At 34.3% G+C, this 17,085-nt stretch overlaps 1 protein-coding gene across 7 annotated transcripts in view; it reads right to left on the reverse strand.

Annotated features, from left to right (window-relative positions):
• Nucleotides 1–17,085, reverse strand: part of SCAF8 (SR-related CTD associated factor 8) — a 165,919-nt gene that overhangs the window by 125,500 nt on the left and 23,334 nt on the right. For 3 of the 7 annotated variants that reach the window (XM_087969818.1, XM_026680317.2, XM_026680318.2), the window contains exons 7-20: nt 15,653–15,829; nt 14,085–14,167; nt 13,306–13,420; nt 12,669–12,800; nt 12,231–12,343; nt 11,925–12,118; nt 10,527–10,627; nt 10,065–10,178; nt 7,715–7,871; nt 6,651–6,781; nt 5,797–5,941; nt 5,636–5,689; nt 4,155–4,367; nt 1,746–3,387 (exon numbers count right to left, since the gene is read on the reverse strand). In XM_087969818.1, the coding sequence (XP_087825944.1) occupies nt 1,760–3,387; nt 4,155–4,367; nt 5,636–5,689; nt 5,797–5,941; nt 6,651–6,781; nt 7,715–7,871; nt 10,065–10,178; nt 10,527–10,627; nt 11,925–12,118; nt 12,231–12,343; nt 12,669–12,800; nt 13,306–13,420; nt 14,085–14,167; nt 15,653–15,829 (3,357 nt within the window). In that variant the 3' untranslated portion in view covers nt 1,746–1,759. Of the gene's footprint in view, nt 1–1,099; nt 3,388–4,154; nt 4,368–5,635; nt 5,690–5,796; nt 5,942–6,650; nt 6,782–7,714; nt 7,872–10,064; nt 10,179–10,526; nt 10,628–11,924; nt 12,119–12,230; nt 12,344–12,668; nt 12,801–13,305; nt 13,421–14,084; nt 14,168–15,652; nt 15,830–17,085 lie in introns of those variants that run through there. The other 4 variants (XM_087969824.1, XM_087969832.1, XM_087969807.1 and 1 more) reach the window with 3 other exon arrangements.

Here is a 17,085-nt window from a genome sequence, read left to right on the forward strand (position 1 = left end):
CATAATATTAATGAAATTTCTGTGACTTTCATATATTTCATATTATTATAGAAGCATAATTTTAGGGAACGACTAATTCACATTATTGAAAATTCAAACTTTTCTTGAATTAAAGAATGTCATTTTCTACATAAAATATTAATTTAGCACAATATAACTAACATATTCTTTAGATTTTGAAGGCTTTTTAAAAGAAAAAAAAAGATCAATGGTTGCATTATATCAACTTGTTAGAGAGTAGATCCTAAAAACGTATTTTTAGTTTGGACAAAAATATTTTTATGAGGCCATTTCAAATTATGGTAACTAGCTAGCCCAGAGTTTTAAAAAAATCCAAATATCTCGATGCCAGTATTCAATATTGATCTCAATGAAACTTAATCCAAGTTAAATGCATATACGATTGCAGCCTAAAGAATCTTGGAACCTAAACCTTACTGGTCAGTTATTTGAGATAAGCAAAAGTGTTTTGTTCTTAAAGTTGCTCAACATGTTTTAGATAACAACTATGAACTGAATATTCACAGCAAGCAAATCATCAACAAAGTATTTTTATATATCACTTTCTACCCAAAACACCAGAAGCATTACAAAAATGACAATTCAAACATTTGCTTCATTTTTGCACCATATATTGCCACACTTAAAAAGCATCCTTAAATCTTACTCTTCAGCCTTCAGAGCATGCCAGTCCACCTTCTGAAGTAATAAGAATTTAGAAGAGCAAATATTAATTTGTTTAACCTGTCACAACAGCATCTACAATTTTCTTTCTACCTAAATATTAAATATGAAATTGCATAACCTAATTCATTTCATTTTATTTAACTGTCTACATTATTCTGTGAGTGCGTGCGCATGCACCACCACACACAGAAACAGTGGTATCTACATACAGTTTTACACAAATATTTACATACATATATTATACACAAACTAATGTGATTCCATGATTTTTTAGTAGAAAGGCATATGCTTTTGTAGCATATAATTGTTGCACTAGTTTTACAAGAGCATTATAAACCTTTTGCAACAATTGGTTAAAGCACAATTCAACCAGAATATTATAGATTGTATATAAAAAATACAATACCTAGAATGCTTATCAAACAAATAATGCTTTATTGGCATCTAAAAAAACATTTAAAACGTATGTAATTTTTTAATTCATTGCAGTACGAGGAGGACAGATCATGGACACTTGTTTGAGAAACAGAGACTATAATGCAGAAATTTCAAAAACACACCATCTCTGTGTTATTTATGCTCCTTTTCTGGGCCAAACTGAGGGAACATTTAGTATCACAGCTCTGCCTATGTTTTAAAAATTTGCAGCAGCCTAGAAATCTGGGTAAGATATACCAGCGCCTGTTTTCAAGTATAACAATTTCTATGGCCAACCTAATAGCATCTAAAAAAAAAATCAAGTTCTTCCATAGGAAGTTTTTTTCTTTGTTTGACAAGCTGTAATTTATCCTTCTGAAGTAAAAGCAAGTTGGGAAAGTTTGCACTTTGTCAGGGGAAAAAGAAAAGAAAAAAAAGAAAAGAAAGACAAACTTTACCTACCATGTTCAAATTAAAAACAATATTCTATACAGGTCAGTTGTACAACTATTTAAGTGAAAGATGAACATGAATATTAGATTAACTTAATTCTGGAAGAAAAAAAATGAACTACTAAGGTCCAGTCAGCCATTCATCTATTACAGAGAGAGATGACAACTTTACAAAAGGTATCTTTTTACCTACTGAGTGATGATTATGTCCCCTCAGTTTCTGTGCTTTCTACCACTGGTTCATTTTCTAATTCAGCTTCTGTGTCACTCTTCTCTTTTTTTGTCTCATTTGAAGTCGCCAATTTTTCATAAAGTTCCAATTCCTCCTGCACTTGCACAGCAGATGGCTGATTCTCTGTCTCTGTGTTTTCACCATTAACTTGGGGTACACTATCAACTTTTTGTTGAGAAGGACCACCTTCAAAATATTCAAACACTCTTGGATGTGGAGGGGGTATCCAGTTGTTCTGTGTTCTCTCTCTCCCAAATCTGTTTCCATTAATTTCTCTACCAAAATTAAAATCTCTATCATCCCTGTCCCTTTGTCTTTCCCATGGCCTACGACGGTCATCAAAGTCTCTGTGAGCATCTTGTTCAAGTCCTCTGTTCCAGGTAGGACCACTTCGAGTTTCAAATCTGTAATTTGTTTGCCGATATCTCTCTCGAGCTTCCTGGAACCCCCTTAGACCACCATATACAGGAAAGGTCTGGTGTTCTCTTTCATCATAATCTCCTCTTTGACCCCAGTGTTTTTCTGAGTTGAAAGCAAAATGCTCTCTCCTTAGATTATCGATACCTGGCCGTCCAAAGTTCTCCCGTAAATCTATATGTGGCCTGATAAGATGTTCTCTTCCGTCTACAGGAGGTCGGCCTAGACCTTCTCTTGGATCTAGTGGTGGCCTTCCAATAGAATCCCTTATATCTACTGAAGATGCTCGATCTCTACTTTCCAATGGAGGGAAGCGATAGTCTCTATCTCCTTCTTGTTGAATGCTATCTTCCCCGACAGGCAATCTTTTATCTGGGTTAGAAATATCCATATTTTGCCTACTAGAAGTTGCAAATGGTCTCTCTGTTTGAGTAAAAATATCTCCTGGAAGGAAAGGAACTCTAGGTGGAGGAAGGGATGGATCAAGTATAGCTGGAGGAGGAACTGTACGTTGTGGTGGTATCCCAGGTTGCAGTAGTGGAAACCTAGGACCAGGTGGTTGTGGTATTAATCCCGATCGGATTTCTACTAGAGGAATTCCAGGCAACCGTTGACTAGACATAGTTAAATGGGATAAATTTTGAATTCCAGTGGGTGGTTGTAGTCCTAATAGTCCAGAACCACCTGAAATATTTGGTGGCGGTAATCCTAATAGTCCAGAACTACTTGAAACCATTGGTGGTGGCAATCCTAAAATTGCAGAATTGCTTGATACAATGGGTGGTTGGAGTGCTGTCAAAAGCCCAGAATTACTTGATACAATGGGTGGCTGGATTCCTGACAAACGTCCAGTATTATTTGAGACTATGGGTGGTTGGATTCCCATTAAAAGGCTGGAGCTGCTTGAAACATTTATGGGCTGAAGTCCTGTCAAAAGCCCAGAGCTACTTGAAACACTTGGAGCCTGAACACCTGTTATAAGATTGGAGCTATTTGAAGCAGTGGGTGGTTGAACTCTTGTCAAAAGTCCAGAGCTGCTTGAGACACTGACTGGCTGCACAAGTCCAGCACTACTTGAGACATGGGGTGGCTGGGTTCCCCCTACATGCCCAGAACTGGTTGTGATACCAGGTGGCTGTACTCCCTCGGTAAGTCCAGAACTGCTTGAAACGTCATCCTGAACTGAAATACAAAAACTTAAATCAGAGAACTGAAACAACCATGAATAACTAATACTTTAATAGTTTAATTATAGAGTAAGATTAAACTAAATTCAACATCTACATATTGGATTCGCATTATAATCTGCAACAATATCTATTTAAGGAAAAGTAAACAGTATCTCTTACTGAAGAGTAGCTTACAAAATAAACATTTAGAAAAATTGTAAGCTTTTAAAATATTTTATCTAGAGAAGTAAAAAAAAGAAGTAAAAAAAAAAGAACTACTAGGATTTGGCATTATCTTTTCCCATCTTCCTGTATATCTGAGTGAATAGAAACTATAAAAATCATGTTAAAAGCTTTTTAATTATTTGTATATTAATATTAATACAATTCAGATTAAATGAACAAAAAAGTATTGTGGCAATATAGTGATGAGTGAATAACAGATCTTATTGAAAACAGACCACTGTTGGAAAAAACAGAAATTATATTGAAACTGGGCTAATAAACAACTCCAGTTATGCCGATCCTATTTCCTATCTTCTAGTATAAATGTATGTATGTATGTATGTATCTTTATTTAGCTCTTAGAAAAAAGTTCAATACTCTCCCCAAAATGGCATCTGATACAGGACTAGAATTCTTGAAAGTTATGACATTCCTATATTATGCAAGCATGTATGTGTGTGTATGTGCATATGCATTTGTCCATGTACATACATATATACATGCACATGCAAGCACACATATAACCCTTCCAAAAGGTTTTATAATGCTATTTACCAGTTCTGTTTTCAGTAGAAGAGATCTGAAGATCAGCACGAAGAGATCCTTTTTCATCTAATTCTGAACTGTTCTTTGAAAGAGAAGGAAAGACACTTCCGGCAGATAATGTTGGTGTTGTAAGACTACTAGAAACACTACCACCTGGTAGAACAAGGCTGCTAAAATCTTTCATTGATTCTTGAGCAAGGGTCATTGACTGCTGTACAAGAGCTGTAAATCAATACATATGCACATTAATGCTTGTGCAAATCTGTGTATGTCTTTCTAAAAGAAACCACCAGTATGTTAATTAAACTCTGAAACATCTTTTTACTTACTATATAAAAAAGTAACCACAAATAAATTAAATATATAATGTTTAAAAAATCCAGACTGAAGAAAGCTATTAGAAAACTCATCAAAATTATACAGTTGAATTATAACTAAAATAATCCAATCTAATCATTACTCATCAATAACAATAAGTACAATCTATTACCTTTTAACTTGGGGCAATTAATACAAATAGTGCAGCTTTCAAAACAGCATGAGTCTCTTGGGATCAGACAGAAGATGGTTCAGTTATGTGCCTTTCTTTCTGCCTGATATTAATTGTTGTTTTAAGAAAGAATTAAATTGAGAGTTCATAGAATAGTTGGATGATACTCTGTTTATTTCATTTTATGGGCAAAAATGCCAAAACCTGTCTGTAGGAGGCACTACTGTGCTTTAAGCACAAGTAATATTAAGTTGACACAAGTGCAAAGACTTGAAGATGTAAGTCCCACTCTGTGGGAATGCAGAAACAAAGCTTAGATCATCATGATTTAAGCTTCTTTTTTATACCACACCAGAGGAATTCCTTTACACGAAAGGAGAGCTGACATCTACAAGGGGTGCAGAAATAAGAGCTTAGATCTTCATGATTTAAGCTTTTTTTTCTGCATCCCATGAAAAGATGTCAGCTCCCCTTAGCCTGCAGCTCTTTCAGCCACCGCCTGCAGTCCTCAGCAGGCAGTGGCAGGCTTTCTGAGCAAGCCAACATAGAAGATTGCAAATGGCAATCACATGATTACAGGGTGCTTGACTACTAGTTGTAACAACTCACTTAATGACTGCATTGCTTTGTGACAGAAGTTCCAATCCAAAATGTAGTTGTGAGTCAATGACTTGCTGTACAAAGAAATGATATCTACATGCAAAAATCATTCTGGAGCCCTATATTCTCCTATATTAACCCTAACCCTAATTGGAAGTTTTGCTAGGAAAACATTTCGCACAGGACTGTTTATATAGTTTTTGATTAATGCCTGTACAGGTGCAATCCTACTTAACACAGGTAAACTTGGCCACTTATTTAAGAATAGCAGGAATTCAGTTCTAAGCTTTATATTATTATTTATAAAAATAAATCCAATGTTAGCCAATTCAACCAAACTGCTTTTTTCAACAATGAGAGTTTTATTGTAATCCTATGAAGAAAAATTAAAACAGCTTACATGTTGGAACTACTGGTGGCGGAACAGGTGGCGGAACAGGTGGAGGCATGAAACCTAGAAGAAACAAAGAATAAATCTTAATAGACAAATAAACTTAAGAGAAATAAATAACAATGCCAATACATTTTGATATATATCATAGAATGGAAAGATAACTTTACCAGGAGGTGGTTGTGAAGGATTAAAGCTTGCTCTCAAGAATGGAGGCGGAGGAATTCCACTGTAACCAGGTGGAGGGACAGACATTGTAACAGGAAATGCAGGTGGAACTAAATTAACAGCCGGCACAGTTGGAGCTACAGGCATCTGTTATAATGGGAAAATATTCCTGGTGAACTTTAATCCATATACATTTATGAGAAGGACATTTTAAAATTGCACCTCTGGAAATTGGCCTCTTTGGGCTATTTTGCTGTTAAAATTTCAGCTGTGGAATGAAGGAGGTACCCTGGGAGCCCCAAAATAAGGACATTTATAGCTTGCAAGTTGTTACAGAAATGCATGTAGGAAGGGCAATGTAGTATTACTTCTGTCTTTTTAATGTAGAAGTACTTCTGCCTCTTTTCAGTCTTTTAATAGTTAACAATTTAATTTATCACATTTTTAAACCATTCATCTCCTTCACAGAATGATTTACTATATAGGGGAAGAAAATCATATATATATATATATTTGTTTGGGGGGCTACTTGTTGAGATAATTTTGTACTACGTAATTTTTGGGAGCCTCCTTAGGAAGCAACCAACATGGGATGTTCCTGAGATGTTTGAGTGGAGTTCTTTATTCTATGTGTGAAACCAATGTATTTTCTGTTTCGTGCACACTTAACTTCAGAGTTTTTCACAGTAAAAGGAAAAAAAATGTCTCAACAAGTTGCAAATATCTGAAACATTGAAAAGGTATAAGATATGATAAGCATCTGATACAAAAGTAGAGTTGACAATCTAATCAATAATCTGAATGTTCTTCATTACTGGAAGAAAAGTGTGGTCAGAAAATAAAGTACAATACTAACCTGTAGCATACTGACAGACTGTGTGTAAGTTTCTGCCTGTGTTGTGACAACTGTGGTTTTGTCAATGGTTGCACTCTGGGTTACCTGCACACTCTCTTTTACGGTCTCTGAAGTCCTTGTAGTTTCCCATTCTACAGAAACAATAGACTAGTGTTTTGAAAAGCACATTAGAAGATAATAAGCATTTGTTCTACTAGCTACGATACCTACATTTTCGCAATGAATGGAGATTGAAAAATATTATTTAAAAAAAACTATATAAATGGCACATTCCAGATTGTTTTATGTTGAGCAAGTTTTTGGGGGGTGGGTGGGGGTGGTATCTTATGGTTCTTGAAATTTACAATTTACAACCTTGGATTAACGTTTGCTCTGTTTCCAAGAGTGTAGTAGAAAGACTGATCAATATTACTGTGTTTAGTGTTTAAAAACTACATTGTTTTTAATATGTATTATTAGACAATATTTGGATCTAAAGCACCTCTGGGAGATTCAGATCTGAGTATTTCATAATATATTTTTGTTTTATTTGTATGATTTTCCTGTTTCTTTCTGCACATCAAATTAAACCAAACCAAACCAAACCAAATCAAACCCCCCCGTTTTCGGCAAAGCATTATTTTGTAAGTAGCAATTGATTTCTCCTATTTACAAATTCTCTACAGTTTTGGACTAAGACTATATCTACACTAAATCTTAAATATTGTGATATATATTTATTTAATTAGTAAATAAATTTCCTTTGGAAACAAATTAGTAAATAAGTATATTTACTAAATAAGTACCGTAAGCAAATAAGTTTATTTATTTAAATAAATAAGTAAATAAATTTCCTTTGGAAACTAGCATATATCCCAGTTGAAGAGGGAGATTTTCTAGAGATGTCACAATGTGGAACTCTGTAATTCAGCTTGACTGCCAACAGTCAGCCTACTTCTTAAATAGCCTGAGAGGAACAATACTTGTACTGCATATTTAGATTATTGGAAATACATTTCTCTGGAACAACATATAAAAAAATGAAAATAAAGTTTTAATTACAAAGAATTTATAATTGTTCTTACCACTATTTACTGTTTCCTGGTCAATCATGCCTCCTTCTGCAAAGCCATCTAAATCATCCACCTTAACTTTTTCCCAGGGTATATATGATACTCCAAGATCCACATCCCAAAACTGTTTGTATTCAGTTTTCACCCCTTTGTTTAAAGCCCATGCAATCTGAAAACAAAGCAAATTCAATGTGGTGAAAACAAAAGTACAATAATCTCTACAAGGCATCATAGCATTCTGTTTATTTTTACACAGCCTGATCGACAATTCATTTGCTGAATAGGACATACTTGCAGAACAGAAAAATGCAGTGTCCAAATATGTTATAATGATATGTTTTATTTGACATTAAAAGATCAATTCATCATAAAATTTCCTTTTTATAGAAAAGGAGGTATCCAAGTTATATAGCACAGAAAAACATAGATGATCTGTTGATCTGTAAAGAATCTTCCTGTGCTTGTCTTAAATTCTTTCAGTATATCAGCTTTTTCTGCCGTAAATGCAGCAGTAAAATTTTTTGAAGTTCTCAGTCCCAAAGAATTTGGACATTATTCTTCCCAATCTCAGGCTTACTGTTTACCCTAAATTTCTAGTTATATTTTACTATTTTACAGGACATATTTTTCCAATAAATATTTTGAACTCATTTTAATTTTTTCCTTTTCTGTTTTTTTAATAACATTTCCATTTAATTGGAGTCATTAAAATGCATTCTCCAGATGAATTCTTTCCTAGAAGCATTTTATTTTTTCCCAGTAATATAAATATTAAAATCTACACAACATAGACATAAGAATCTATACAGAAACTTATTTATTATATTTATATCCTGCCACAATCCCCTAAGAGAGAGAAAAAATAGGAATGCTTTTCTTTTCTTATTGCTCTGGAATAAGCTTGAACCTGGACAGCTTTGTTAGTTTCACTATTCACCTTTCACCTATGTTCCAGGCATCATTCCTGCTGCTTCATCTTCCAGAGGGCCACTAAAACCCAAGAAGTTGCCTAGATCCAGTGGAGTGAGGCCATTCAAGAGCAAGAGTCTGAGTTACTTCTTGCAAGTGGTGAGGTAGACAGTTAATTGATGGAGTCACCGATCTAGTGGACAATCCAAATAGACCTGATAACACAGTCTGTTGATTTAACTATGACAAAGGGGTAATGGTAATACCTTCCATATCCTCCAGATCATAAGACAATTTCTCCAAAGCAAAAATTAGAACTAATTCATGGCCACCTGGAAATCTTCATGAAACTCCTAGGTTTTCTCAAAACCCATTGTTTGGAAGTTAAAATTCCCCAATACCCATAGGTGCAGGAAACTCAATCATCAACCCAACAACCAGGCCCAGGAACCTTGGGACAGATCCAGATATAACAACAGCACCCCTAGTTTGTCCTTAGGCACAACTTAACACAAAGGCAGTCAAATCCTGCAAACTTCAAAACAATGATCTTGGTCACAGGTAAGATCTCATAATATATCAACACCACCTTATCTTCCTGATCCTGGTACTCAGGCTGAGGCAGGACCCAAAACCTGGTTGGGCAAATTGTTGAAAGAAGGATATTGCTATTCTCAGTTAGGAGTGAGTAACACACACCAAATCTACTTGCCTGTCTATCACCAAATCATGAAAAGATGCTGCTTTATCGGGCCAAGTACTCTGATGATCTGACCACAAGGTCCCCATCATGGAGCTACTGGATTGGAAAAAAGAGACTACCACAAATCATCTGTCTCCTGAAATAGTGAAGCCGATGCCTTCCACCATATTTCCCTTGGCTGAAAACACTGGTATTTGGCATATGTATTCTGTATTCTTCTCATCCAACCATCCTGTTCATCTAAGGCAAGCACTTATTTCATCCCAATTCTCACTAACCATCTTTCCTACCTAACGTATGCTTGGAGTAAACAATCTGGAAAATCACTCAGCCCACCTCCTAGCCCAACCCTACTTACACGAGACTCAACACATTCCAATTTCCAATAACATCCAACACATTCAACTCCCTTCTATGTGATTTGGAGATGAGTACAGTAGGCAGAGACTTCCATTGGTCCTGGACATTACTCCTTCACCACCTGATCCACATTCTTCTATTACTATTGTTAGATTTATGTACCACTATCCTTGCAAACTGATCAACTTATTATTATAACAAGCATATGAAATAGGATGAGAAACACGGTGTTTTGCTCGTCAACCAGTGAGTTTCTATGGCTCAGGATGGATCTAGTCCAAAATCTTAAGCACTAACACAGTGGCTTTCCTTCATTATATACAAATGCACATGATTATGATAATAAACTATAATTCATACTGCATATAAGCAGGACCACTGAAACTGTACCTTAATAATTTTAGATCCCATTTTGTAGGATCCAGAGCTTAATTTCTGAAGAGCACGGTAGGCATCTTGCCTATGAACCATGCAGACATATGCACAACCTCTAGGAGGGATCATCTATAAAATAAAAACAAGGGGAAAAGTAAAATTAAAACAGAAATTAATAACAGATTCAGAAAAACCTCTCGCACTAATAAATATTAGCAACCCCAATTTATTTTGTCATACCCCCATGCCATTCTAAATGATTTCCTAAAATTCAGGATGTTTTAAGAGACACAAATGGAGTAACAAAAAATATCTTACTGTGTGAATACAATTTATATTTCTCTGCATCCAGCCACACAACCTCTAAGTACTTTTGTTTTAAAATAGATCATATAAAGCTTCCTTTATGTAAAATAAAGAATTTATGTAAACTCAAAATTACCATTCTTTTTAAAAGTTACAGATTATTTTACTTACATTTATAGATTCTATTTGTCCAAATTCTTCAAATAAATTGGTTAAATCTTGCTGTGTGGCTTTCTTGTCCACTTGACCAACCCAAAGCGTGGTACTGCAGACTGCCACAATAAATTAATGGCAAAGGTTTATATTTCATTCATATAATTTGTCATTTATCATCACTACAATCTTTTATTGTCACAGAGGAAAAGACAAGCTGAAACAATTTACAACTTGCCCACATGTAGAAATCAATACAATTATTTAATTTAAAGCAGTGGAAGTGGAAAATCTCAACTGTCTTCCAAGAAGTGAATAGCAGGATAACAAAATCCTGAAACACTAACTTTTTATGAAAGCTATATATAAATAAGAATATTTAATGCATATAAAAAGCAGAGACATGGGGAGAATACAGAAATATTGAATACAGTAATATGGTTATTACTACTGTAGTGATTAACAAAGGAATCAAAATCAATACTCAAACAGAAATATGTTTGAAATAGCAGGTGATGCCATGAAAGAGGGAGTAGTAATCTTTAATTCTTCCTTCCTCTTAGAAACCAACTTATTAACTTCAAAACCTTTCTTGAAACTCCTCCAACAAGTTATGGAGAGAAGAATACAACTCCCATCCCCACGTTACAGGAAAAAAAAGGCAAATATTATAAGAATACAGAAAACTATAGTAGACATACCACTGAATATTTATGAGCAACATATTCAGCTTCGTGCAATATATTTTTAAGAAATGTTTTTAAAATGCTTTCATTAACTTTAGTTAAATGTATCTTAATAATACATCCAATTTATTGAATTATTACAATAAAAATGTATGTTTATAACAAATCTTGGCAGAAAACTTTACACCATGCATATATTTTTAAAATATTCTGTGCAGACAAACTAACAAAATGTATAGAAATGGCAAGTAACCAATCATAGAAAAATTTAAATTTAAGTGAGCTTAATAATATTTCTCCCAAAGTAAATATCGAATAGAATAAGCTAAGTCCCAGAAATAGCAAGCAGCTCTTAATTCTGAGTTGACCCTGAAACCTAGAAAGTCTCACTAGATTTAACAGTACTATTTAGGACAGTGCTCATCTTTCTACAGAATTACACCTCTTTTGTGGGCTGGGATCTCTAAGGTTAATAATAATAGTCAGCAGTAATAGTTCTGTTTCTCCAGTTTCTCCCTGATGTTTAAATTCTAGAGAGTGTTATCCCAAAAATCAAACTATTCTGCCTACTATAGTGGATCATGCTGAAATTTATCTCAAAAACAATTTGAGTGGTAATGTAATTTTAATGAAAGGAAATACAGACACTGAGAATCTCAGTATGAAAATGTACTACAAACATTTCAGAAAATATCCATACAAATAATCAAATAAACCAGATCATACATACCACTTAGTGTTTTTGATCGGATAGGAGGTAACCCTTTTTTCTGTCTTTCTTTTTCCCTTTCTCTAGCTCTTCTTTCACTTGAGTATGACCTTGATGACTTCCTCTTTCTTTCTCTTGATCTAGAACGTGAGCGCTTTCTGTGTTTACGCTTTCGAGAACCAGACCGTGATCTTGACCTTCTTTTTCTTGGTGACCTATAAAATAATCAGTTAAATTATGTTAATGTAAAACATAAAGTTCATAAGAGAAACAAAATAGGGGTTTTAAGCATGAAGACAAATATCTTTGTAATAAAGTTACAAAAACCTTGAACGTGATCTTGAGCGTGTTCGTGATCTTGAAAGAACAGCTGGTTTCTTTTCTTCTTGTTCAAAGACTTCTTGTTCTATAACCTCCTGGGCTTCATCTATATCCATGTCCTAAAAATAGGGAAGAAATGAGATGCCAACATATTGGAAAATGTATTCATTCTTATCTATATTTGCTTATGGAGGTTTTTTTCGTATATTCCTGAAGACATCAGTTTGTTGTAGGAAAATCTTCTTACTCAATGTTGTCTTTACTGTGCTCATGGACAGAGTATCCTGGTCTCCAACAAATTATATTATGACATCAAAACTAATGTTAATCATTTACATTCCCAGTAAATTAGGCCACCTTGAGATTACAGATAGTATATAATGTTTATTTTACAATTTTGTGATCTACTAAATTCATAATTTAAATAGAAATACTAAATTTTACCTGTTGTTGAACATCCATTGAATTGTCAAGCTTTGTTTCCACTTCTAAAAACTGTTGGTGACTGCTGTCTTGTGAAGGTGATGCTGAATGCTCAGAACCAAAATTTTCTTCTTGAGTTTCCTCAGGGCTTACCTGCAGTGAAAAGGGTTTACATTATTTTTTTAAGCCTCAAACTTGCAACACATGTCTGTTTGTTGGTCGGTCGGTCGGTCTGCCTGCCTGCCCCCCCTCTCCCCCCACAGGTTCCAATAACTAGTACATAATTTGTATTATGGAATATGTTTGGAATTTTGGATAATATCAACAAGCAAGCAAACAAGTGTGCAAAATTCAGTTTTTTATTTCAAACCACAGCCCTGGAACTACAGTTCAAAGAAATGTTAGGAATAGAAGTTAAAATGCAAATATAAACAAGTGAAGTATAAGCAAGTGTTATACTGACAAAAAAAGGGGGGGCGGGAGAAGGAAAAGGAAGCTAATGCTGAGGGGAATTCAAGATGGCAACACAAATATACTTTTTTTGAATGTCTAAAGTAACAACATGTTGTTTCAAAAAAAATTGGAAATCTAAGGCCATGTGGTTAGTTTAGAAAATTTAATAAATGCAATATTTCCAAAAGTAAGAAAAATAATATACCTTTGATGGCTGCTGATCTAGAAGCTGCTGCCGAAGATGTTCAAAGTTTTGTTGCTGTAGATGTTCAGCTAACTGATGAAAAAGTGAGTTGTTCACGGATTCAGATACAAGAGGCCTAAAATACATAATTTAGTACAGTTACCCTATTGTTTATAGTAACTGTATAAATACATTCAGAATTCATTACTTAAAGAATATATCAGAGCTTTGTGGAACCAGAATTTGGTGTTCTCGCAAAATGTGGTGAGAATAGGAAGGGACAAGAAGACTAGCTTGATCTAATGGGATTATAATGGAATTCAAACATTGTTGTAGGTCATATTGCACTTTATGTGGTAGGGAGAACCCAATACTGTGACTTTTAAACAATAGTTCATAGATTTAAATATTGAATGAACCCAACTGTTCATTTAAGAAATTATGGTTTATCCTCAGCAACAGCTCTCTCCTCCCTTTTCCCCCTTTCTTAGGTGTAAGAAAATGACTTAAAAGAATATTTTAGTAAGATTAAAATGTACTTGAAATCTCAAGTAGGGGAAGTCTGGCCTGTCTGAAAATAATTTAAAAACTAAACAATTAAAAAAATATTTCCATAACTACTTCTCCATCACCACTTAACATCAAAAATACTCCAAAACTATTTTGCATAGGTGAAAAGCCTCTGGATTAGGACAAGCAATTAAAACCAGAAAAGTTGGGTTTAACTGCAGATTTACTTTGCAAATAAGTTCAAATTAAAATATAAAATGAGGTACTTCCAATAACAAATTAAGACTTACAATTGAGAAGTTGGAGTTTCCTTTTTGGGCTCTTCATTCAAATCAGCTTCTTCTCCGAAATCTCCAAACCTATCTATCAGCTTCTAGGAACAAGCAAATTATGCATTAAAAAGGCATTGTTGAACAAGAAAAGTATTATTTGAAATAAAAGATTTCTATTAGATTTTTTATGCTTTAGATATATGTATATATTAACTGTAATGAATAAACTATAACTATGATACGAATGTACAAAACATTCTTTCTAAAGCAATGCCTTTTGTCTTGCTTATATGTGTTACCACAGATCTAAAATAATCACATAAATATAAAAATCAAAATATACATACTTAATTGGGATCACATTAATTGATGTACATTATCTATATGTACCCCAAAGACATGACTTGGGTTACTAAAATTAGAAATTATAAGATAGGCTTTGATAAAACGACAACTACACATCATTTAGAACTGCAAGTTTAGTTCCCAATAGAACACCAAGAATTGCAAAAACAGGACAAAAAAAATTACAGTAATATTGGTCAACTGATTGTGAAAGAGAAAATTCATATCAGTTACTACATAAATGGAGTATTGTTATTACTGTTATTGTATTCATTTAGTTATGATCCAGATAATACAGAAGCATTGACACATACAACAAAAACAGTGTATCAATCTCTTTAATTTTTATTCCTTTGAGTCATTTTTTTTTATTTCTGGCAACTCCCTGGATTAGTCCCTGTAGTTTTCTTGGCAAGATTTTGGAAGTGGCTCCTTCCTAGGGCTGAGAGAGAGAATGCCTGGCCCAAGTTCACTCAACTGACTTGGTGCCTAAGGTGGGACTAGAACTCAGTTTCCTGGTTTGTCGCCTGGTGCTTTAACCACAATACCAAACTGGTGTATCAGTCATATACAGGAGTGGTTCCAATCTTTGCAGCTTGGTGGCTTGGCTGGGAGGTGGGGGAGGAACTGGGCCACACAAGCAGTGGGCCGGCATGCATGCTTGTGAGTGCCCTTCAGCCCTCCACTTGTGCAAGTTAAGTTGCACGTGTGCATGCCGGCCAGTCCTTGTGGGGCCCAATTCTGAATATGCCATGTCCCGGTTGTGGGCCATGGCCCAGGGGTTAAGGACCCCATGATAAACAGCATATTAAACTAAGATTTAAAAGAAAAAACAGATAAAGCAAATAAAACATAACGTACATAAAACAAAAAGTACAAAATAAACAAAAAAAGTAGAAGATTTCATATTGTTACCACTCCATGATCAGAACATCTCTAATCTTCTTATGGAAACTGCTACAGATAGGAACGCAGCAACTCTACTACTCAGCAAGTTTTCAATCTGAGAGTTAGAAATGAACCTTTTTCCTTCATAACCAAGTTGCTTTTAGTTAGATATATAGATAAATTACCACAGAAACAGAGTATGACTAAGGGTCTCAGGCTCATTTAGTGAATGGAATTCCACTGTATTTCCCATCTAACACTGCAAAGAGAAAATCACTGAAATGAGTCAAACTGTGGAGGACTTAGTATAACTTTAATCAAATATTTTGTTCAGCAATCTTATGAATAGCTACCTTGTTAAAAGAGACACTCTGTTCTAGTGGATTGAGTGTATTGGCAGCGGCAGCAGCAGCCGTAAGTTGAGCAGTGAGAGCCTGTAGCTGAACAACGAGACCAGCATCCAGTGCTTGAAGCAATGATGGTTGTGGTTTCTGTTGTTGCATCTGCAATGTCTGTATTAACTGCTGAAGCTGAAATGATAGTTTTGCTATAAATAAAATCTGAAATTAAGCATCAATTCTAGCACTGCTTTGAAAGATGGGACAAAATATCCCAAATCAAAACTTCAATTCCAAGCACATAATTCCTAATTATAAATTTTCAAAATGTTTTGTAAAATATAAGCAATATTCAATGTACTTACAAAAGAAACAGGATGGAAATGCATGTCAAAGTGATAATCAAAGAGAGCATTTTGGCACAGATGTCTGATGAAGACATGGTGAAAGTGCAGGGATGTTGTTTGCAGCAGAAATCAGTGGCCAAATGTATTAAGATTGATGGATGGATAGAGATAGATAGAGCTCATCATAGCTGCTCCTTGTGAATAGACCATAGGAAATTTTAGTGGTCAGCATATGCGAGCAGCTGGGAGTTAAGAGATTCCATCTAAGCTCATAGTTGTTTATAGATATAATATTTAGTTCAGTTCTTAATCGCTTTTGGAATTATTTTTTACTCCTTTTTAAATATTTTTCCCAGAATGGGTAAGTTTTCTTGTTAACAAAATTAGTTTCAGGTACAAGTTTAATAATTTGGGAAAAAATACTTTTTGGGAATAAACAGCCAAAGTATTTAGACTGATTCTGGAAAGTTAAAAAAAGACTAAGAGTCCAGAAGGATTTGAAATAAGATTCTGAAATTAATTATAAGAATCATTCTTATGGGAAATTGTTGTTTAGATTCCTTAGGAAAAAAACATGAAAAAGTGGGAGTTTGAAAGCTGAATACTAGAGAAAGCTAAAAGAAACTAAAAATTACAATTAAAGAAGAATACTAAAATGTCAATTTGCTAATTCAGAAGGGAGCAAAATATTTTAACACTGGATATTATCAAGGATACTTGTGAACAATGGACTCAGAAGTTTATTTTAAGAATGTTATCAAAGATAGGTAGTGTATAGATATTACAGAGAGGAACAAACTCTACCGGCAAGACTGAAATTGATTTGAATGTATTTAAAAATGACAAACTATAAGAATATGGAAAAAGATGATAAAACTGGATGTACAAATGAAACCAATCGAAGTGCTAATAATTTAAAAAGACATAAAAATAACAAGCTAATGAAATAACTTTTTCTACACTAGATTTAGAAGAGGGAATTGTTAAGGTTTGAAGGAATTTTGAAGAAGGGAAAAAATGAAAAGAAATCAAGTTCTAAAACACTATTTGAAGGAATTAAAAATCAAGATTGTTATAGTTACAGGGAAAGAATATAAGGTT

The sequence above is a fragment of the Notechis scutatus genome, chromosome 1, assembly GCF_049901735.1.
Source record: "Notechis scutatus isolate UNSWTSFEM ecotype Mainland chromosome 1, rNotScu1.2, whole genome shotgun sequence".
In the NCBI taxonomy this organism is placed as follows: domain Eukaryota; kingdom Metazoa; phylum Chordata; class Lepidosauria; order Squamata; family Elapidae; genus Notechis; species Notechis scutatus.